The following is a 24393-nucleotide window of genomic DNA, read 5'->3' on the forward strand; positions in this document are numbered from 1 at the left end:
GACACATAGTCCATCAGGCTTGCACACTAGTTAAGGCACACTAGTTTCTGTAGCTAATGGGTACTATCATGTTAGTCTTCCTTTGACTCTCCAGTCCAAACAACTTTATACCTGGGCAATAAAGGGCAGCCTGCATATGTAAAGAAGGGGAAAGTTTGATGTTCTGATAATTTTATAAATATGAGGAGAGTCTTTTTAAAATGTATATTGTACCCTGGAAAAGCAGTCCTTCGAAGGTGTGTGCTATACCAAAGGAATGCTTACTTTTCCTTAGGACAGGAAAAGAAATAGAACCTACTTTTGTGCTAGACACCACTACAGAACCTACCTTTCTTTTATTAGATGGCCTTAATTTTGGTTCAGTGGTTTCTTTTTATGCTCTTTTTTTTCATGATTTGGTCTTACATCAGAGATTTTTAAATTAGAAGAGTTAGTTTTTAAGTCCGTGTTAATTTAGTTAGACTTAAAGGTATTCTTCTTGTATTGTTTATGTATTGGCTTTTGGTTCTATCCTTAATTTTTAATGAAGCTGTAAAACTAACACTTTTATCAGTATGACAGGTTTGTGCCAAGAATGATACCATTCCAGATTTCTGTGACAAATACGTTACTTCCGGTTCTTTATATTTAGAACTGGGAGATCTACAGAGAGAATGCATCCTTTAAATTTGCTTCTGAGAGTTTCTTGCTGTCAGGTAGAGTCTACCTGTCTCTTAGTAGAAGAATGAATGATTAATTTGTGTTCTGTACTGTATTCTCCAATAGTTATCTCAGAGGCAAGGTATCAGCAGAGTATATTTTCAAAGCAATGCTATACTTACTGTAATGTTTCTCTGATAAGAAGGTACGCCGTAGCACAGGTGACTGAGGCATACTCTTAACTTTGTAACTGTCCTCAAGCCTGAAACTCAACAACCCTACTCTGATAAAGGAAACAAAACTCAATGCTGGCATTCTTGTGGAAAATGGCTCATTTCCCTGTCAAATAATTAGGTTTTACTAGTTTTATTACTACTTGATGGTGTCTACTGGATGTTTAAATAGCAAATATTGGATTTGGTTTGTAAACAAAGCAAATATTTCCAGAATTCCCCCCCTTATTTTTACTAAAAGTGTTTGTTTGTATATGTACAGTACTTTATCTGTACTCCAGATGGCATGGAGTACTTTGGCTGTAGACAGAAATTTTAGATTATTTTAATATTGTTTTGCCAATCTAAAGGAAGCACAGAATTTAGATTCATAGTGTATGTGTGGTTTGGATGGAGGCCCTCTGTTTACAAAAATAAGAATTTTTTAAAGACACAGAAGAGCCAAAGTTTAAAAAACTGACTTCTACCGTTCTCTTGTTCTGTCAAGGCTTGGGGACTTTTCCTTTGAGGTCCTTTATAGATTTAAAGATCTTCGAGCAGTCTCATCCCATTTCTGTTTGCTATTGCATATGGCCATAACAAGTGGTGAAAAAGTGCTTCTGCTTTCACTCAAATTTTACAGTGCTAGTTGTAATATTGATTAGAATTGTAGCTCAGAAACTCAAAATACTTTGAATTACATTCCTCTAAGAGATTTTAGCCTGAAAAAAATTTAGGAAATGTAATAAATTTTGCCCTTTAAGATTGAAGATACTGCTCTATGCTTAGCAATAATGGTGATTGTAATGGTTTGGAAATAATGGGAAATGGCTTTTGAGAGACATCAGTTTGCAAAGTAGTCTTCTTGAGCTAACAGGTTTCTAGAAATTACAGCCCTGGAGTAAATTCTTCTCTCAAACTCTTCTGTTATTTCTGCTCAGTGTTTGCTGAAGGCCTGATATTACTGAGAGAATCTCCAAGAATTGACTTCAATGGTGACATAACTTGTCGCTTATAGAGATTTTTTTCCTGGGTTTCTGGATTATCTAACTAGTGTCACATTATAGGTTCTTCATCGCTTTCTGCATCACAATTTTTTCTCATGAAGGCTTACATTTAATGGTCATGTTAGCTTAAAGCAGTTTTATCAAGGATAAGTCTGGGAACTGAAATATTTTGACATATTAGACTTAGGTCCACATTAAGAAAAGTTTGGAAAGCAGCAGCAACTGTTTTATTTCAAGGTTCATAATGGTTTCACTATAACTTCCTGAACCTTTTGTCTTTAGGGCCATATTTTCCATGCTTGATCTCTGCCTAAAAGTATGTGTTTTTCCCCCCTCTTTTTTCATGAAGTGCAGCATTAAGGATGCATGGTTACATACCCAGTAGCTGAAAGTTGTAAACTCAGCCTTAGCTCTACTCACTTAGACATAACAGCATGTAGCCTTTTGGTTACATGACACCTTACTGTTTCTCAAATCCAATGTATTATGATATATTTCAGCAGCAGTGGCAATGGCAATCCCTCAATTCAAGGATGACCTCTACCATGGATCATTGAGGGGTCTTGAGGTAACTTAACAGTCCAATCCTTGAGCCACAGATCCATGCACAGAAATTGCTGTTCTTTCCTCAAGGGAGAGTAGGTGATAGGCTGGGATTTCTCTCCTTTTCCTTCCTCCATTCTCTTCCCTGTGTTGAGGGCAAGAAGCTTTACCAGTTAGTTGAAATTGCACTCCCAATGCAGTTGGTTATGAGCCAGCTCCTCCCAGGTCTTGATTTTGGCATCCATTTTTTGAGGTATGCCTTCAGTGTTTCCTTGTAGCATTTTCTCTGGCCGCCACAAGATCTCAGGCTGCAGCTAAGCTAGGAGTAGAGCACTTGTTCTGGGAGTTGAAAGTCAAGCATTTACAGAGTGTCCAGTCCAGTGAAGTTGGTATTTGAGGATCACTGACTCAATGCTGGTAACATTGGCTTCAGCAAGAATGCTGGTGTTTGTGCAGTGATCTTCCCATTTGGTGCAAAGGATTTTCCAGAGGCCTCAGTGGTGATAGTTCTACAGGCTGTTGTGATGACAACAGTAGGTTATCCATGTTTCACATCTGTAGAGGAGAATGAGGATGATGACTATGTTGTAGATTCCTTCAGTTGCTTATTGATATGCATGTACTCCCTGAGTGCACAGGTACCATAGTCACACAGGCTTCGAGATTTATTTGCTTTAACTGTCCTTATAGACCATGAATGGGGCACACCCACCCTTGTGTTCCACCCCTAGACCAGACAAGTCAGTGCAACCTTCACTCCTCATTTTCTTTCAACCAGGTTTTCTTAAGAATTAGCACTTTTCCTACCCACTATGATTTGCTCTGGCCTCTAGCTCTTCAAGGCCTTTTGTCTCCAGCTTCAGTCTGGTTTTATTCTTTTATCTTTTTTACTTTCTTTACCACTCTCATCTTTCAACTTTTTTGGTGGGAGAATTAGGGGAGAGAATCTTTCTTCAAGTAATGGGACCCTGAACCCCCTGCTTCCTTCATTTGTATCACATGGTATCTCCATACCTGAGGGCCATTATTTTGACTTCACACTCAAAAAGAACTCACCTCAAAATGCTGTCTACTTTTTCCTTTCTTCTGTTCCCATCATGATGGCTTCCCTCAGTTTCTCAGGATTTAAGCTATGTCTTTGATGTGACACCTTCATCTAATGGGCAAGAAAAGTTGTTATTGCCTAGAAGGGTCTGACAATCCTGGAAAGTGCACCAATTGCAAAATTTTAACCTCCCTGAGCCAGAAAAGAACATGAGACCACAATTCAAATCTAAAGTCTGTAGGGTTGGTCTGTGATCCTTTTTGGGGAGAGAGTCTGTTTGTCAGAACCTGGAAAGACTGCTACAGAACACCGAGCCAGAACTTAGAAAGTGAAATGCTCAGAAGTTGCAAAGATTGTTTAATTGGATGTTGAATTGTGTTAAAGTTTGTTAAAAGACCACCAAGATGGTCTTACCATCAGTGGTTACAGTTTGCTTTACCAGTGTATGTGGCAATTTCAGCAGCTTCCCTAAGAAAGGCTGTAGATTGAAATCTGCAAATTAGTCCCCTGGAATTTAATTCTCACCCTTACAAAATGTGCAATTGGTGGAAGCCTCCAGCAGTGATGATGCATTTGACAAAGGGTTCCTGCAATAGATCTATGACTCTGATACCCACCTCTGTGTAACATGGATATTTTATTTGGAGTTGCCCACCGTGAGAATATGCATGTGGGCAAGCACTCAAAGGAGAAAGAAAAGTTGCTTAGCAGTAAACTGGAGTTCTTCAAGCTCTGTTGTTCGTATGTGAATGAAACCTCCTGTTCTCCCTTCATCTTCCCTGGAGTCCATTTACACTGTGGAACTGTGGTTGAGAGAAAATTGAGAAGTGGGAAGTCTTCAGTATAGAGCACAGGGAGGAGCAGAGTGCATGTATGATGCATGAGTAACACTCAGGCAAAAAATTTCCCAACATGTACACTTGAAGCACAGGTCCATGCACACAGTAAGTGCATCTGGATAACTGCTAAGTAACTTTCCCTTTTGTGCTCATGTACACACATTCATGCTATGTTGTCTGTGTGTTAGACCCAACCACAGAAATCATTTATAGGAAAATTTTACAATAAATTGAACTTCAATATTATACATGCAGTGTACATACAACCAGCAAATTAATACTGAAAAACCTTTCACTAGTGAACTTACAGCTCAGTTATTTCATAATTGACTGCCCTATCCTGGGATTGACTCTTAAGAAAGGCTGTGGTTTTGATTGAAAGAAAAATGTATAATACATACAGAGTGAAGAATCTATTACATAAAAAGTCTGTCCACAAGAATTTATTAGCTATAATAGCATGAAAATAGTGTAAGTATAAAACAATGGGGGGAAAAATATGTTCCAACATGCATATAAGAAAATATGAAAGTGATGCTCAAAATTATTTAACTCATTGCTTATGGTCCTTAATTAAAAACTCATTAATTATATACACAGTAACTGCAAAAAACTGGGTTGCACTTGCAACTTCAATGTTGGTATTTCCTGATTTCTATGTTCAGTGTATGGAATTCCTAAAATTTTTAAATAAAAATATCTTTAGCTTTTAATTTTTTTTCATCATAGATGCTGCCCATTAAACAGAAATTATGCCCTCCTTAATCTAACATTTTTCTTGAAGTCTGACCTTTGAATGTATTCTTAAGGCATTCCTTCAGTATTCTTAACCGAGTTATTGGTTTCCAAGGTAACAGTGTACAGTTTCATCAGCACAGGATTATGATTTCACTGCAGGATAAAGCTTGAAAGTGAAGATGGATTTTAAGGGAGAGCATTCTTTTTAAACATACCTGATTTTGCTGTTGAAAATTACTTGAAAAGTTACATTTTCTACCAGTTTTCTTTTTTTTTAGTACAGAGTGCAAAAGTCTCTTTTACAGGATTACAACAGTTTACCATAATTCAAATACAGAATTCTATATGCATATAAATATATATCTTATAAATTGTATGTGAAACAGACTGAGTGGATAGTTTTTTATAGATGGATCTGCTCACTGAAATTAAGAGGGATTCAACAGATCTAAATTGGATCACTTTCGTAATTACATATTCTTTGAAACTAAGTTGAGTGTCTCTGCACCTGACCTGATATCTTACTTATGACAAAATAAATCCAGAGCATTTGAAACCACGCTCTTTATAATTTTCACTCCTAGTTGAATAGTTTGGCATTTTAAAATTGTCATTTGTTATGGGGAAGATAAACAACTCTCCAGGGGAAATTTGTTTTCCCTAAACATCAGAAGCTATCTACTTTTGAAAGTAGAATAATGGATACTTCCACAAAATTTTCTCTTGTGTTCCTTCCTTTTGTCCTCCTATCCTTTCTCTTCTTTCTCATCCTTCTACCCTGTAGCTTTCCTGTCTAATCTCCTTCTTGTCTTTGCTTATGTGACCATTATATACTTCCTTATCTTTTCCCTTTTCATGATCTTTCTTCCCCCTTTTTATTCTCCTCTTCTTTTTCTTTTCTTAAAATATATGTAGCCCAGACTACTGAGATGTGTCCAATTTTACTTTTGTAATTTCCATCTAAGTCACTGAAGTGCACAGGATCTTCCAGGAGCCTAAGTTTTTGCTGGGGACCTAAACTTCAGCTATTTAGAATATACAGAACTGTTGCCATCTTGGCTAAACCAAGTGCTTAGGGACCTATCTTCCACCTAAGGCTATTTGGGATTTTCAGTATAGGTACCCTTGTGACTGAGTTCCTAGCAAGGTTTGATCCAGTAGATTTGCTATGATATTTTCTTCAGTGGACCTCAGAGCCATGTTTCCTTCCACAGCCTTTCATATGAAAGGATGACTTTGATGATTAATTCTAAGTGAGGGTTTCAGACTCTGAATCTCAGTCTCACATAGGTAGCGAACAGCTGCAAGTAGTTGCTATGGTTGAAAGAAGAGAAGCTTTCAAACACACCCCTCTGTTCAGCAATTCCTGCTGGTTGGGTTGGGTTGTCCCACCCTCTGAGTTTGGCAACAGTTGTGGATCTCAACCCCACTCCTAAACACCTGACTTTTTTTCATTTAAAGTATAGAGAATTTAGATCCCTAGTTTTTGAATTCTGCTCTTGAGTTGGGCACCTAGATCTTAAGTGCAGAGACTCTCAGTGCTGACGCATCTAAACCTTTATGAGTTTCACCTACATATTTTAAATGAATCAATAATATTTTGAAACATATAATTTGAAAAAGATATAATTCGGTTAGTGTATAGATTTGGCGAGTTTTGTGTCTGTGGAGTTATTAGCCACCTTCTGTTTTCTGCATGGCTTTTCTCCTGAACAGCACTGATGACACACATTTGTTTGTGTCACGTGGTTTCCAGACCCACCGTTAATCAGTGCACAGGTATAATATCCCAGGTCCTCGGCAGTAAACTAATAATCTGTCTTTAATCTTTGAAGTCCACTTCATCATCAAAGTTGAGGAGTTAATATAAGTTGTGCAGTTACAGCAATTTATGGCTTTTATATTGCAAACTGTAGCTCTAAGTGAAGCTATTATTATTTCTATAATGTTTACCACAATAACACCTGTAAAAGCTTGGCTGCTGTCTTTGAGTTAAACCTAACTCTGAGACCTTAATTAGGAAAATAAATTGTTTAACTTCATATAGTACTAAGTCACATAATGTGAGCAATGATAAATAAGATTTTTAACACCCTCTCAAAGATGCTTACCTCAGAAAAATTATTCTATTTTAGCGAAAATATATTCAGTTTACCTAACTAGTTTAATTTGTGAATAGCAAGACAGCATTTTTTTGTTCCTTCATTTGTGTTGCTTGACCTATTTCATTTCTCATCTTCTAGTGCTTCTAGTAGGTTGTTTACCTAGTTCATGTGCTGAGGGAGAAAGTGAATGAGATTAGGTAAGTAAATAGTAAAGTTACTTGTGAAGTATGGGCCCATTACCTTTTCTTTACCATAGCATCCAACAGTGGTACCTCTCCGTTCTGATTTCTGTGATCATTCATTTTGTCTGGTTTTTAATTGCATATATTTTTTATTTTCTTTCTGAGGCAGCTGGAAGCTTCTGCAATCTATGGCCGAGGACAGCTGTTCATTTTGAGCAATAAGAATTTCCTTGAAATTTCTCCCACCATAGCACAGTAACCTGTCTCCCTTGTACTTTAATAGCAGCCTTCAGCTACCTGAAGGGGGGTTCCAAAGATGGAGGATGGAGCTAGACTGTTCTCAGTGGTGGTAGATAACAGAACAAGGAGTAATAGTCTCAAATTGCAGCAAGAAAAGTTTAGGTTAGATATTAGGAAAGACTTTCTCACAAGGAAAGTATTAAAACACTGCAACAAATTACCCAGAGATGTTGTAGAGTCTCCATCCTTGGAGGCTTTTAAGAGCCAGGTAGACAAAATCTTGGCTGGGATGATCTAGTTGGGTGTGGTCCTGCTTTCAGCAGTTGGTGATGACCTCCTGAGGTCCCTTCCAACTCTAATTTACTATGACTGTGATTCTACTGCTTTGCATTGACCTGGAAGAGGCAGGGGGCCAGGGCCCATTCTCTCCAGCAGCAGTCTGCCTGGGGTGCAGACAGAAGTTACAATTTTGGCTTGATCTGGCCACAGAAAGCAGTTTATAGCTGTGATCAGACACAAGTGCATGGCTGGAGACAGCTTCAAAAATGGCTGATCAGGTGAAAATCTGACCCTCATTGCATGAAGTATCAGATAAAGACATTTCCAAATGTAGCATCTTTTGTAACTTGTGTCTGTGGAGCTCCCAGCCTGTCGCTGTTTTCAGAATGGAAAGGGGGAAAGGGAGTTAAGAGAGTTCACTCTGGGGTTTTATCACCCCTCCCACACACACACACACAGAGCACTAGCTGGGGAGCCCCAAGAATGAGTTCCCTCTGCTTCCTTTCCCCCCTCCCATTCTGAAAACAGTGAGCACTGGCAGAGAGACATTGCTGTTGCTGTGGGAACCTGGCTGCAGACTCCCAGCCCACAACTAAATTCCCCTCTCCCCTGGAACCAGCAGTGAACTTCTGTTTGGTCTGGAGTAATGTTGTATCCCAGAATGCTTTGCAGAAATTGTTCTGAGTTACAGCTGAGAGCTGCACTTCTGTCTGCACTCCTGCAGATCCAGGAGGACTTCTGTTGTAGGAGAATGCCCCACCCTGTTCAGCTGATTGGTGGGAGAGGAGAGCCATTCTCCTGTGGTGTGATACATCCCTGAACAGTTTTCTGCTGCAGGAGAATGCCTCCACCCTGCCAATCAGCTGATTGGTGGGAACGGGATGAAATTTTTCAAGGCAGGGTCCCTGAGAACTCACCCCTGGACAGGCTGTCAGAGAACCAGTGTTATCCTTTCCTCCTCCTCCCTTGGAGAGAGGAAAGAAGAGCAAAAGACTGTGGGGTATTGGGTGCCCTCAATGCTCGAGAAGCATATGGCCATTCATGTTAGATTGAGAGGAAAAAGGCTTTTAATCCTGGCTTTTCTTGTGTTGTTCTGAAGGTTTGAGGTTTATGTAAGTACTTGATAAAACACCGGTTTCAGGAAGTTGTAGTTTGTACCACTTTCTTCCTTCAGGAATTCCATTAAGAAAAAATAGTTTTAAAGCGCAGTTAGGATTCTGTGGGGCTAAAAGCAAAGGTAGGGTTTAATCCAAGGCTGGAATTAACCACTGTTGTTGTCCTGGGGCAAAGTGTTAATTCAGATACTTCTCTGGTACTCAACCTTGGATAATAGGGTAGGCCATCTATAGGTTCTTGCTATAAAAGCCTTTGTCCTGTGAGAAATCCAATAATTGTTTTTGGTTTAGGAGATCTGCTGCCACTGACTGCCCAGTAGATGTCCTGAATCAAGGTAGTCTGCCATCTACCTCAGCAGCAAACAGTTTGGAACTAGCTGCAGACCCTATGATAGAGGGGCACGTTCTTCACTGCTGCTGTCATCGTCTGGATCAAATTAATACTGCTGGAGTCTTACCACATAGGTTATGGCAGCAGATGACAGAATAACCTAAAGTTGAATACAGATGATTATTATTATAATCTTCCTTTATAAAGCTGCCTGTATGCAACACTGTTTTACTTGGCCAAATTTACTAAGTCAGTAATAAATTCTAAAATGTTCCCCATAAATCATTCATACCACATTTCCTAAGAACAACCTAACAGCTGCAGTGGTTCCCAAAAGTAACTAGTTCTATGGGCTATTCAGAGATCTATGTAGAATGAACTGATGACTTCAACTTACTTTCTAGTTGAAGTATCTGCATCAGAAAATCAGTAATCATAACTGATGTCCTTGTTGGTACATGCACATAAAAACCCCTATGACTTTTTATATGTATGTAATGTAAAGTCACCCGATGAGGGGCTACTGGTGCAGCCAGCCCAGTATTTGGAGAATTGCCTGGCCTCTGTACAGACGAGGGTCACAGAGGGCCTGAAAGGCTGTATGTTGGCCAGCCAAAGAGTGAGTGTTGCTAAGCCTGATGGCCTATGGGAGCTGCTCAAGGGAGCAAGGCAGGCCCTGTAAGGGGCGGCACAAAAGAGGCCCAGTGGGAGAGGGCAGAGGGGAAGAGGCTCCTAGTGAGAGGGGTGGTGGTATGAGTGAGGCCTGGAATAGAGTAGTATGGGAGAGTCCTAATAGTATACTGAGTTTGGCCCAGCCTCAAGCCGGGGCAGATGGGTGCCATCTGTGAGGCATGGGCCATGGTGTAGGGAAGATACGGAGCTGTGGATAGAGCCCCCTGGCATCAGGGCAGTGAAAAGGGAAGTCTCCTGCTTATTATATCAAATGGTATGGCAGGTGAATTGGGGCAGACTGCCGTAGGCAGGTGGGCGGGCCAATGTGAGACCCAGCCCCCTATCGGTGTTCTTAATGGAGCCTGAAGGTCATGGAGACCAGCCTTACAGCTGGACCCATCAGAAATACATTGACCTGCAGTGATGGGGAAGCTTGCAGTCTTCTTGTTGTTGTTCCTGTTCCATGGATGGATGAATGGATTGATGGAAGCACTTAGTCTCTAGGTCTGCCAGTTTGGAACTTGTTCAAATATTTAATTTCACTTAAAAAAGTTAAAAGAACAAATATGAGATTATCCCCTTCAGTGAATGAATTCTCTGGTTTTTATACATGAAAGGCTACTGTAGTTTTATAATGGAGATTAAGTGGCAATGCAGTCCTGCTCCAGACTTATTAACTAGCTCCACCTACTGGAGATGAAACATAAAGTACTTTTAAACAGCAAACAAGTTTTCAGCATAGTCAAGCAGTTGTTTGCTTGGTACAAGTTATATAGTTCAGTTTGAATAATTGTATCTTTTAATTTGCTGGAAAACAAATCTGTTTTTGGTCTAGAGCAATGTTCCAGTGTTGTCCAGAACTAATGGTGATTGTCCTCATAGACCATTCATGTAAACGGGGTAATGTTTTCATTGTTGTTGAAAACCATTTTTATAAGTGTGACCAAAAAGAAGCATCAAAAGTGATATAAATATTTCTAATGGGTAATTTGTCTGTTACTCCATAGTGTTTGTAGGACTAAAAGGTTCAATAAGAGTTAGTTGAATCATTCTTATATACTACTCCATGTTAGTGTTTTTGACTATTAAAGGAAAAATTAGTCTTGAGAAATTCCAGAAGTGTCAGTCACTTAAGATTTTCAGATTAACTAAATTATCAACATGATAACTCATTCCTTGTTTTCATCTGTATACCCAAGGAAATTGCAAACATACTTGGATGGCAGATATCCAGAAAATATCTTGGTGCTGAAGGAGTTTATTGTGGTTCAGTACTGACTCAGAATGGTGATTCAATAGCTATCACTTTTAACTATCTTGTTTTAATGAGTGCTGTATTACTGGCAAGAGCCACTTGTATTCTGAGATTATAAAACCATGGTTGTGATTGATTGAAATCATTGAAAATCATGAAAATGTGTAGTTTGAGGCTGTAATTCCTTCAAGCACTTTATTAATTAGTGTCATGGTGCAGTGTCTCCTGTAATTCTTGTACTATCTTTTTATCCTGATGTTCCATGTAAATTTCATTGTGAACCATATGATTCTGTCTTAGTCCTGCTGAAGATTGTGGTTATTCTCTACTTCTCTCAATGCTCTGTGTTCTTGAACATCGGAGCATTGGTCTCAGTTTCTGAGGCAAACCTGTTTTTATGGTATGTTATGCATTGGATGCATCTAATGTCCAACCCCAGCTTCATGATTCTTTTCAGCTGAAATGTTCTATTAAGGGGAGTATTATTATGCCATATTGTTACATTGACTTAAGCTTTATTCTTAAAGAATCCTTAAGTTTTGTGGAAGTACTGATTTAGTCCTGCAGAGTTGGAGTTCCAATGCTGCTGATTATCGGTCCCATAGCATTTAATAGTTTTTTGGGCAGAAGCTCTCTGGAAGACTTCTGTTCTTTTTCTCCTCAGTGAGATTGTTCTGTGTATTTATAATCTGGATCCTGTCTGCAACAAAAGCCTTTTCCTCTTTTTCTTTCTGTTGCCCAGCATTTCAGTGTCTCTCTCTTTTCCCATGAGTCCTTTTAAAACCCATCCTTTGACATGTCTGTTCCATTTGCCCTGTCCACTTATCCCTTCCTTTAGAAGACAGAAAAACTTAGATCTTCCAAGCCAAGCCACCTCCATAGTATATCTATTCTTAGTCAAGCCACAACTGTCAATCAAGTGCTTTCCTTGACTTTCCTCATCTTGTGAGTACATATTAGTGGCCATGTCATTAAGATGAACATACAATGACAGAGGCATTCATGATACAGCACATTTCCTAGTAACAACTATATAACAACTCTATAATATTAACCAAAATTCCCAAGTATTAGAGATGTTTTTCTCTCTCCTTTCCAAATTAGTAGTTATTTGAAAAGTGCTTTGGGGACCTCCCCTTTAGAAAAGGGCTATTATGATTAATGTAGCCTCCTCAATGTTTGTTGTTTAAACACAAGATACAGGTCCTATATAAAAATTTCTTAGCTCTGCCTAAGTAATCCCAAACCAGTGAAGTTGTATAAACTAGGTCACAAAATGAAACTAATTTCCAGAGCCTACGCTCTCCTTTTCATTTGCTCTCTGGTTATCATTGCGTTTGCCAGACCTTCAACATTGTGACATTTTGAAGTTCCAAGTTCCCTGATACCAGCAAGTTCAGACCCTTGAGATTGGACAGATGTCTGTCAATTATACTTCCAAGGCTACTCTGATGTGGCCAGATGTGACCTTGTTCATTACTATGCCAAACCTGAAGAAAAATTCTTTTTTTATTATTAAGAGAATATTCTTATGCAGGCAACATTGCTTTTGTGGCATAGTATATATTATATGTTCCAGGCTCAGTCATTATTTTATTTGCTATCATTATCAAACTGTTTTGATTGGTAGAATTTGAAACTAGAACGGATGCTTAAATCATCCTGTCTGACCTCTTGTATAGCACAGACCATTAACTTTTACCTAGTTAGCCCTGTATTGAGCCCACTAACTTGTTTTGATGTTTGATTAACATACCTTTCAGAAAAACATCCAGTCTTTATTTGAAGACAGTAAGAGATTGACAATCTACCACTAACCTTAATAGTTTCTTTCAGTGGTTAATCATCTTCCCCTTTAACTCAGATTTAAAAAACTGTGCCCTATTTCAAATTTGAAATTGTCTTGCGTTAGTTTCTATCCATTAGTTCTTTTTATGTGTTTTCCCCCTAGATTAAAGAGCCCATTAGTACCTAATAAATCAGAAAAATCAAGTCACTTCTCAGTTTCCTTGTTCACAAGCTAAACATATTAGCCCTGTAAGTTGAAGTAAGACATTTTCTTCTTTGTAATTCTTCTCTGTTTAGTTTCAATACTTCCTTGTTTATATATCCAGTTATCTCAAGATACAAGAATTACACTGGAGTTACAGAATTACACTGGAGGTTCATTTTTAATTGTTTGTCCACTGTGACCACAATTCCTTTACAGTCACTAAGTTTCAGGTTACAGTCCTCCATTCTCTAGACATACAGCATTTCTTGACGTAGTTGTGTAACTTTCCATGTGACTGCATTAAAATACATTTTGTTGGACTGGGTTTGGTTTACCAAGCAATCCGTATTATTGCCCTGTCCTTGTGTTTGTTTCTTGTAACATAGGATCTGAAAAGATTGATTTATCCTTTGTAGTTCCCTATCCATATTATATACCTTACCCAAAATTAAGTTCATTTGTATATATATTTTTGGACGTCATAGTTTATATTCATTTCCCCACTGCCACACAGGACCTTTCTTCCCTGCCAAAATATTTTTTTTGCATTTAAAGTTGGCCTTTCCCTGATCTGGCTTGGAATATTACCTAAAACAATTTGTCATTACCTGTCACTTAATTATGAATCTAACTGGAATGTATGTTCGGATAAATTGGTCATCCTTAATTACATCCATTTAGAGCTAATCTCATTTCTTGATGGACAGGATTCAGTTGATCATATACTTACTTGTAGTGTTCTCTGGATCTATTGATTGCCATATGTATCTTAAAATGATGTGATTAAAAGCTGCATATCTACTCCAGACCAGTGTGAACTTTGGTTTGATAAAATAAGGGATAGGCAGATAATGGGTGGTTAAGACATAGGCCTTACTTTATTAAAACCTACAAAACCTGAGATGTAGTAGGACCAGTTGGGATAAATGATTCAATTTTTGTATATAGTTATTCTTTTTTGATACACTCAAGCATTCCATTTTTTAAGGACTTAGGAATTCTCTTTTTCTTATATTATCCTTCCTATACACAGCAAGGCCTATTTCAAAATACTGTGACACACATCAATTTTCATTACCTTTGTCTAACCTTTAATGAATTCCAAAACTATTTATTTGCCATCATTAAATACCCAAAATAAAAATACATATACAGTTCAAAAAAAGGAACAGAAGAATGACCTGGAGGTTAGTGCTTTTCTAGGCTATAAATTAAATTATTACTCTGCCATGCTGGTATCATTTTTGTATTGCCTCCTTCACCATTCTTTTCTCAGCTCTGAGCTGTTCTGCCTTTTATGACTAAACATTAGTTATTTGAATCTGAACAACTTAGGCTAAGTGCAGACATTCAAAAAGCCCCTGGTGGAAGCACTCTATCTTGCTTTACTTATAATACTTTAAGTTAGAGCATGATCAAACCAAAAAGACATTCGCTGTTCAGTGGTGGGACTTAAACCTGTCTTCACTGGCCACTGGGCATGCTCCTGCAGACCTCCCAGGAGGCTGCCAAGGTAGCCCTCTTCCCAGCTCTGCCCCCGCCCACCAGCTCTCAACTGTCAGCAGAGGTTGGGGGAGGGGAAGGGGAGACCCTGGACCCCTTTCCCTGCAGCCCCCTGGCCAAGCACATCATGAAGCCAAGGTTGCAGCAGGGAGAGAGACCCCTGCATCCCTTCCCCCAAAGCCCCCTAAGGTGAGCAGCCCTCCCAGCCAGCCCAGTGGGGTTGCAGGGGAAAGGGTTCTGGGATCTGTGTCCCTGCAGCACCCCAGCCAGGCAGCGGCCTACTGCAGGGCCAGGACTGCTGTGGGGAGAGAGACCCTGAACCTCTTCCTCTGTGACTCCCCCCTCCTTCCTCCCTGCCCCCCCCCGATCAAGCTGCAGACCACTGTGGGGCCAGGACAGTTTCAGGGAGAGAGACACCCCTTCCTCCCACCCCCGCTGCTATGGTTCACAGCTGCCAGAGGGAAGAGGTGGGGCTGGGATCAGAGGATGTCACTGACGTGGGTCAGTGATAGCTGAGGGGACAAGCTAGCCCCATGCTGGAGCAGAGCAGACAAGATCTGCCCGAAACTTGAGTGCAGCCTGTGCAATGGGATGGCAACAGTTACACACTAAATGGACCCTTGATGGGATCTGGCACAGATGTTGGATAAAGCGCTGTAACAGAAAGCACTTTAATCTAAAACTTTGTCCATCAAGGGTTAACTTAGTGTGACCTGACATTTTTAAAGCACTCTATGGTCCATGAATGTCTTCTGTTCTGGCTTTAGTGTGTTTTCTGTGCTTAAAGCACAACAGATGTAACGTCTATACCTAGCCTTAGATTTTAAACTTTCAATGTAGGTGATATAGCTTATTTTAAATTGTCATAGTTCCTTTAAGCTATGTCAACTGGCTTCAACTAAGCTAATATTTGGTTCCCTGTCTTCCTCTGCATTTTGTGTGGAGCTTCAGCTATTATGCTATGATACATAACATCACAAATACATTTAGAAGCTTGGTATACACAAAAGTCTTTGTTTTGGGATGAATTTTTTTCCAACTCCCAGCCTGAGTATCTGAATTAGGAACTAGGGAGTTCTTCAAGAAAAAGAAAGAGAAATTGCCCCATCTGAACCATCCTGACTATCCTGTGGATTTTATTGTAGCGAAATTATTTGCAATTCTAGGTTCACGCAGTCACTACCAAGTATCCCTGAGAAGCTCTTGACTGCGTTTCTTGTTTTAATGATATAACCACTCTTGGTGTTCTGTGTTGTTCCAGGTGACTGGTATGAGCAGCTTTATCCTCTTGTGATTACTCTGAAGGACTGCATGGGAGAGGTGGTAACAAGGGCAAAACAATCAATGACTTTTGTTCTGCTTCAGGAACTTGCATGTGGTTTGCCACAGTGTTTAATGCTGACCCTAAGAAGAGATATCGTCTTTAGTCAAGCAGTAGGTGCTTCTTGCATCATTTGTTTCCTATTTCGGTGACTGTTTTTGTTGCTCTTGGCATTACTGTAACTAGTTATGGTATACAGACAAGTGTTCAGCTTTTTAGTGGGGTTTTTTTTTTCCCCTGTTCATTTACTTTAACATTCTGTACTATGATGAGGGAAGAAAATAAAACATTGTCATAGTAATTTTCAGGTTGGGTTTTTGAAAGAGCCAAGGGATTTCAGTGCATAGTTGCTATTGAATTTCAGTGGGAGTTGAAAGTCAAATGCCTTTAGGCTCCTTTAAATATTCCAGTTTTAAACTATTAATAACCTTAAAAACTGGATTCTGATCTCTGCATAAATTAGATGTAAGACTTATGGCAAGTAGTTTGCTTAATGTAAGGAAACATCTAAATAAGGTTGAACTGAGATCAAAATGTTTTATTTGTATATTACTGTTATTGTATATAAATTGAGGTATGAATGTGCATGTGTTTCTCAAACGCCAAATATAACTCAGTTCGTGTACAAAAAGAGCAAATGTTAGAATTGCTGTTAGAATACATCAAGGCAGAGGTGGTCTACTTCCAGCGTGCATGCTACAAGTGGCACAGGCAGTCTCTTTCGGGCATGTAGCAGGCTGGGGACAGGCAGCACAGCAGCAGATAGGGCAGGGAGCAGAAAGCAAAGCAGCAGATTGGATAGAGGAAGGGAATTGGAGTGGGCAGTTGGGGAGGGCATGGGGCTTTTTTGTGGAATGCCTACCAACAAGGTTGCTCCCCACTCACAAAAGTGTCTGGTTTGTTTTTTTCCTTAAACTCTCTTTTTTTTTTTTCAGCTTGCAGGGTTGGTCTGTGGGTTTATAATCAAATTGCACACAAGCTTACATGACCAAGGCTTCCTACAACAGCTTCATACTGTTGGTTTGCTTGTGCAATATGAAGGACTTCTCAGTACATACAGTAAGTAATGCTATTGAATTACACTGCTTACACATCCTTGCAAACCAAGAAATTCACCCAGTAAGCTATTATTTTAACATCCATTCAGGAATTTGGCTTATTGAATCAACAAATATTATCCCATTAGGAGTCAGCAGGCTTCCATATAACAGTGCATTTGAAGTCACTGATATAGTGCTATATATCAATTCAGCATCACAAATTACAGTAATTTTTTTTCCCAATTTCTTTTGGAACCTTAACTGCTAATTATTCCATGCAGAGTACTAAGCTATATTGTCTTAAATACAAGAGACTCATTTCCACAATGCAGCTAGTGGAACTTTTTCCTATTTGAAAAATACTGGACACATACAATTAATGCGAAGCAATAAACTCCAGTGCTTATTGCTTTCCAGGTGCCACATTTACTCATGCACCCAGAACTGCAGCATGTTGAGCTGAGTTGGAGTAGTCCTCTCTGGCAAAAGGCCTGGGGAGCCGACTTGCCAGCTTGGGGCTGCTCCAGCTTGGCTCTGTGCTGCGGAGGGGCTGGCTTGGGCACGTGGGTGCTCCAGTGCGGGGCTAGCTGGTAGGCAGCCCCCACACTGAAGTACCCTCATGCCCCAGCCATCTGAGTCAGGTCTGCACATGCACTGCTGCAGAAACTCCACATCAGGATAGTACTTGTATTTACAAGTAGTATCCTGCTGCAGAATTAATTCGTTTACTTCTGCTAAATAACACTGCTTGTATAGACATGAGACCTTTCCTATGCAGCTAATCAGACAACTTCAGTAGAAGTCTCATGTACCTGTGCCCACTGTGAACTACAATCATATGAGTATTAAGCATAGCCCAGGTAGCTTTTTTTTACAGCTGACAGACGCCAAGCTAAACTGCTGCCAACTCTGGGTGATTTCAACCCAGACAGCATTTCTGCAACTTGCAGGTCAGACTTTGTGATATAAAGATAACTCTAAGCTATTCATTCTGAACTTATTCATAGATGCCAACATTTGTTAGCTATTAAGATGGATATTTGGAAAGAGAAATTTTGACATACTTTAAGCACATTAAAGAAGTTGGATTTTTTTTTTTCCAAAACACAGACTGACCTGCCTAAGGAGGAAAAATGTCACCACTGGAGCTGTTTGTCACTTCCAAAATATGTTGTAGAGCCCCACTTCTAAAGTTACTGCAGTATAAGGGGCTGTCTGCCTCATAGCTACCCTGAGGATTCAGACAAGTGGTCATTATATCAGAACAATCTATTTTAAAAAAAAAGGCTTTCACAATAGACAAAATTAAAAAAAAACCCACCTGCCTGCTCTAAAGTTATTTGTCCCTCTAGTCCAATACACTGATTTTTTCAGAAATGTTCAACATCCAGAGATACTATTAATGCCATTGGGAAGAATGGAGCCAGATACTATTCCACCTATTGGGCAGCTTAGTGCACATAAGCACCTAAATATGACTCTTTCACCCTGCTCAGATCCATGAAAATACACAAACACGTCTAATTTGTAACACATCATCAACCTTACCCTTAAGATTAAGTCACAAAAGAGCAGCAAAGAGAAGGACCCACCTTTTATATTTCAGGGACTTGAGCAGAGTGGAATAGGCTTGCAGTTGGTACCTAAGTCCACCTATGCAGCTAATTGCTGAAATAAAATCTACCCCTTAAAGTTCTCGGCTCCTTTGAAAACAAAGTTTCTTTATTTAGGGGCCCTAAATGTAGCATTAAGAGCATAATTTAAGTACTCGGGTTTTAAAATGCACATATGGCACTTAATTCCCTTTATTGCCTTATAAGTATTGGTTCTGTAGCTAGTCGGACACATCAGCATCTGTTAACTTTTGAAATTTTTCTACATAGGTGAAGAAATTGGAATGCTGGAAGACATGGTTGTGGGCATTTCAGATTTACAAAATGTAATGTTTAAAATCATAGAAGCCAAATCAGATGATTTCTTGCCTATTATAACTGGAAGGCGGTAAGTAGGGGCTGTTTCCTGAAGCAAGAGCCTTAGAGCTGTGTAGCTTTACATGCTGGTGGTAAAATCAAGTAGGAATCCAGTTAATGCTTCTCTTCTTTCTGTGTTTCCTTATGTTGGAAATCTGTAAGTGTGATTTTCCTGAAGTAAATGGAATTATGAATAATTTTCTGGAGGACCTGTAAAGGTAATAAGTAGGGCTTCATAGTGCCTTCCTGCTAAGGATCTCAGTGTTACAAATGTTAATACATAGTAATCCTAATGTTATCTCTGTGAGTTATGGTCTGTATTCCTGTCCCCAACACGTTGGGAAACTGAGGTGCAGAGAGCTGTGGAGATCAACGTTTTCAAAAGTGGCTTCTAATTATGGGTATTTCAAAAGTGAGGTCTTAGAGTGAGACACTCTTGAGTTCTCTTACCATTCAGTTCACTTGGACCCATGGCACTGCATCTCTGAAAATCAGGCCTGAGGTATCTTGAGTTGTGAACTCAGAATGAGGTGTCCCAAATTAATGGATGCTTTTAAAAAATAAAGTCTAAAATCATACAAGCAGAGTCAGGGACACCTGTATTTTACCCACTAATACATTATGCTTCTCAAATTACTTGCCCTGGAGTACAGTACATAAATTGAATGCTGTAATAATGCTTGTGACATAAAGGAATTAAAAAGGATATGTTGCCTGTGATGAACATTTTTCTTTCTCTTCATTATTATCACAGTCTGAAGCTCCAAATGTTTTTACTTTTGCAGAAATCATTTCCTTAATAGTACCATAATTCTTAAGATGACTGTAAATTAAATTCAGCTAAAAGCAGCAACTTTTTAGAAAAGATGTATTTCCTCTGTCATGGGGGCATACACCACTGTTTTTCTTAATTATTCCTGACAATTCACTCTCATAGCGTGAGCTTTCCGAGAAGGGATTGAAATAAATAGCTAGGAAGGTCAGAGCACGATGGGCAAGGCATCAGGATTAATTAAGAAAAATTATGGTAGGTTGAGTTAAGTCCTAATCAGAAGAAATTCACCCTTTGTAAATCATTCCCATCAAGTCTTGAAAAAATCAACAGCCACTACTATTGGCCTGCTGCCATTACTACAGTACATTGAACTGTCACACTTGGAGGTCCAGGTTTTGAAACAGACATAAGCTTCAAGCTGCCCAAGTCATTATGGATTGAGGGAGCAGTCAGTCTTTAGGAAGAAGAGTTACTGTCTGTGATTACTATACTGTACTTACTGGAAGGTGATTCAGAGAAAGGAATTGGTGATTTAAGTTTAAAACGAAAGCAGGTTTAATTTTCCTAAGGCTCAATCCAGTTAGATATAATGACATAGTATCTATAAGGAGATAGAAGAGGGTAAATGTAAAGAGTAAAAGTGGTGGACAAATTAACATTTTTCTGATTGTTGTTAAAAATACATGCTTTTCTAAAAACAACTCACCCTTTTTTGGTTAATTCCTATGCAGCGTGGCCTTCTAAAATGAGATTTAAACCCACACTGCAGAAATGCAAGTCAGGAAATTAATCTGCCTCTGTAATAAAAGAGCTTGCAGTCACAGTACTTATTTGTAATTTGTTATCAAGGGAAATGCTTAAGCACAAGTTTCTGTGCCTAAGAACAAATCAATCTTATGAGCACGGTACTAATGAAAAATATGTATGTGGCTGACCCTAAATATCTTAATGTAAATAAAGTTCAGTTAAAGTGCCAAGGAGTTGTTATAAATAAAAGTAGTTACATTTTCTTTTTAAAATCTCTCAGCAATGTTCTTTTTTATTGTGCATCTGAACTTTGAGGCATCACAGGGTAGTGTACTGTAAAAACTTCAACTAACGCTTGTTATCATTATTGCGCGGTTACACTGTTAGGCAAGTCAAATTGTGGGAAGGAATATGTGTGATCACATATTCATCATAGAATATTAATTCTAAATAGGTCATTCCAAAATGTAAACTATTACTGCTGAAATGTGCGGTTATCTTTTATTATTATTCCCTTAAACTACTTGTTTTTTCTGTTTTCAAGAGAAAATATTATGTGATGAGAATTCTGTAATGATTTTATGCTGTAGTTTGCACTCTCTGGAAAATGTAGTTGTATGGTTGTCTAACTCAGCCTAAGTCCACTAAGCCTATCTAGAATGAATCTAGCTATAAAAAGAGAAAAATTACTTGACATGGAAGCATTTTTGTTTTATTACCATTCCTTAGTTAAATAGACCCAGCAGGCATTTGTAGACATGCTCCAGGAGTTGGGGGGAAGCAGCTCTAATTAAAGCACCCAGAGCATCTCATGTATCATCAGTGTCCTTGCACTGAAAAATGGCTGTGGAGCTGCTTTATTTATTTGATAAGCTTTAGTTAGAGCACCCCACGCCACCATTTTTCAACTTGGGAACGCTGATACATGTGACACTGGAGTCTGCTGGAGCACAGTAATTACCTCACTCCAACAGACTCAATCACGTCTGCTCTGACACGCTGTAATTACGGTGCGTCAGAGCAGCCTCACTGCATGTGTATAGGCACCCATAGAACCTATAAAACAGCATTAAATTAGTCTCTAATTAGTCCTCTGAATGTCAGCGCTTGTTTTTCTCACCTGATTTCAGCGTCACTCTTTGGCCCTGTTATGCTTCTTCAGTGGTATTTCACAAAGAGATTGCAAGTGCAGCTTTTGTGCACATTGTGCAACAGAATGGACATGTAAGAAGCCATAAAGATGGTGCCACTAAGGAAACTCCCTCCTAGATGGGGAAAAAAATCCAAATCAACATTCTCAAGGTCTTTCAAATGCACCCATCATAATGTGTGACAGCGTGCAACCTCCGCAGCCTGGTCACAGTACCAGCCCATCCACCTGCCTAGGGCAGTCTGCCTGGTCTCGCATGCCACACCTTATTGTTATGATACTGGTTGTAATAATGCGGGAGGCTGCCCATTTAATGCCCTTTGGCCTTATGGCCCTGGCCCCCTTACATTGACCGGTCAAGGGATCAGAAGGTCAGCATGGCAGCCGCTACCCTCCATACTCCAGAGGGGGTCCCCCTTTAGACCCCACTATATAGCCATCACCTCAAGCCGGGCTGACATAGAGGCTCAGCAAAGTTGCAAGAAGCCTAGGTCCGTTGGGCTCAATTGACCCCCTGGCTTCACCCCTGCCTGATCTAATCAGGGCCTACCTAGCCCCTTCATAGGCCAGCAAGTTGTAAGCCCCCTTTCTGGGTTGGGCCTTGCTTTCTCTAGACCCAAGGCTTCTTCCTGGGACTCGGGACCCTACTGGATCCCCAGGAACCTCCTGCCAATCCCCATAGTTCCTCCCTTACTTCCAAGACGTTATGAGCAGCAGCTATGCTGGGTGTTGTTGTTTCACCTACCAGCAGCAGACTCCTGGCTCAGCCCTGATTCCTGAGCTAAAATGGAACCTGTTCACTCCTCTTCTCCAATCACATGGCCCATCCAGCAGCCATGTGACTGCCTCTTCAGGGCTGGCCCGCACCTGCTAGTTACCCTGCTGCATGCTTTTGTGCTTAAAGTGGCAGGCACCAAAGGTGCTCTGCCATACCTCTCCCCTCTTATAATGGCTCTCCCTGCTGCTCACCATGCAGGTTCCTCTATAGCCTGCAGCAGCCCATTAAGTGGTACTACTGTAAAGTAGTAAAAACGAAAGGTGGAATACGTTCATCTCAAAATCAGATTGGAGGTACAGACATAACATAAAAGCTGTCATATTATATGATTTCATCTGCACTATTATTCATGTCTGTGTAATAAACCATCCCTTACATTTGCATAGTGCCACTTTTAATTTAGATGATGCTTCCAATCAAAATGGAAGAATTCTGACCTGGATTTGCCTTTGGAGGATATCATCCAAGGTCCTCCCTAGGTACAGGAAACAGTAAATAATGTTTAGCATGAAAATTGGGCCAATTTAAGTGCCTCCTGAACAGAGATGGCATTGTAGCTCAAGATATATTACATATGAAGATTTGTCATTGTTCTCCTTAATACTTCTATAGCAATTGATAGAAATTTTTCTGCATTTTTTACCGCCTTCAGTTTTATTCCTTTTTCACTTTGGTAAAGAAATCATTATCAAGGCACACTTTATAATTAAATTACAGATTCTATCTCCTTACACGTTTCTTAAAAACAGAAAAGAAGTTACTTAAAATTCCAGAGAGTAATTGGTGGAAAAGTTGATTTCTAAATCTAACCATTCTTTCCTATGAGATCTATGAATTCCCATCTCTTATTTTTCCTGTTCTTTCCATAGAGAACATTATGTAATAGAAGTCCAGCTTCCAGCAAAGATGTTTGAGTTGCTGCCACAAGAGATTAAAGAAGGAAAGCTGCTCCATGTGTACCCAGTGCTCTTTAATATTGGAATCAACGAACAGCAAACGCTTGCAGAGAGGTATGACAGTCCCTTTTGGAAGGTTCATTATTCAGTTTTTTGCTTGAGCATGCTGTGATAACCCTGATGATCTCACACTAGATAACATGGGATCCTTGTTATTACTGGCCCTTGTACCAACTCAATGAGTATGGTATATGTTACTAAATTAGGTTAAAGAAAAAAACCCACAAGGTATGAACTAAAACAAAATAATGAAAAAAGTTACCAAAAAAGAAAAGAAAAGAAAATCAACTCATCTATTTCATATCGCTAAAGCCCATTTTTTTTCCTGGAGCGTGCATGTATAGCTCTAGTTCACCCTTGCAAAAGTATATCAAAGAGCAGAATAGGGCTCTTTAAAGCTTCATTTGGAAAATTCACAAACCACTTCTCTAGAACAGGTGAAGCTGAAAAAGCTGAGCAGGTTGCAGGCCTTGGAGGGTACACTCCTCATATTAATTGATAGTATAGGGTTCATGAGCCAAGGGAATCAACAAAGTAGTAATGGGTTATGTTAACAATAGGGTCATAGCAGCAGGGGAATGATGTTTTATTTTCTTGAAATTCTTAATTATGTTTGCCCACTCAAGATCTTACTATACCCCTTGAACTAGTTTGGTGCCTCAACCTAATCAAACTATGCAGTTCTAGTCAGTTTCACCCACCTAGGTGGAAAAAAACTGTGGATCACATCAAATAACCCAAGATGCCTGCTGCTAGTATTGCTGGGCTCACATATACAATTGGATAAAGAGAGGGTGTATCCACACATCCTCTGGCAATCCTTAGTCTGCTGCCAATAAAGGAAGCTCCACCCATTTGCTCCATTCCACACTCACTATATGTTGAAAAATGTTACTTATTTCTTACCAGCAGTCTTTGATTGCCAGAAAAGAGATACAGACCTACCTATGTTTGCATG

At 39.5% G+C, this 24393-nt stretch overlaps 1 protein-coding gene across 8 annotated transcripts in view; it reads left to right on the top strand.

The window, feature by feature from the left end:
• The window catches only part of INPP4B (inositol polyphosphate-4-phosphatase type II B), a 613602-nt gene that overhangs the window by 507168 nt on the left and 82041 nt on the right, over positions 1-24393 (top strand). For all 8 annotated transcript variants that reach the window (XM_090036465.1, XM_090036466.1, XM_090036467.1 and 5 more), the window contains 4 exons: positions 15960-16132; positions 16955-17078; positions 18943-19060; positions 23349-23489. In XM_090036465.1, the coding sequence (XP_089892591.1) occupies positions 15960-16132; positions 16955-17078; positions 18943-19060; positions 23349-23489 (556 nt within the window). The remainder of the gene's footprint in view (positions 1-15959; positions 16133-16954; positions 17079-18942; positions 19061-23348; positions 23490-24393) is intronic.

The sequence above is a fragment of the Crocodylus siamensis genome, chromosome 2 (assembly GCF_052110815.1).
Source record: "Crocodylus siamensis isolate JL-2025a chromosome 2, ASM5211081v1, whole genome shotgun sequence".
Taxonomy (NCBI): Eukaryota; Metazoa; Chordata; order Crocodylia; family Crocodylidae; genus Crocodylus; species Crocodylus siamensis.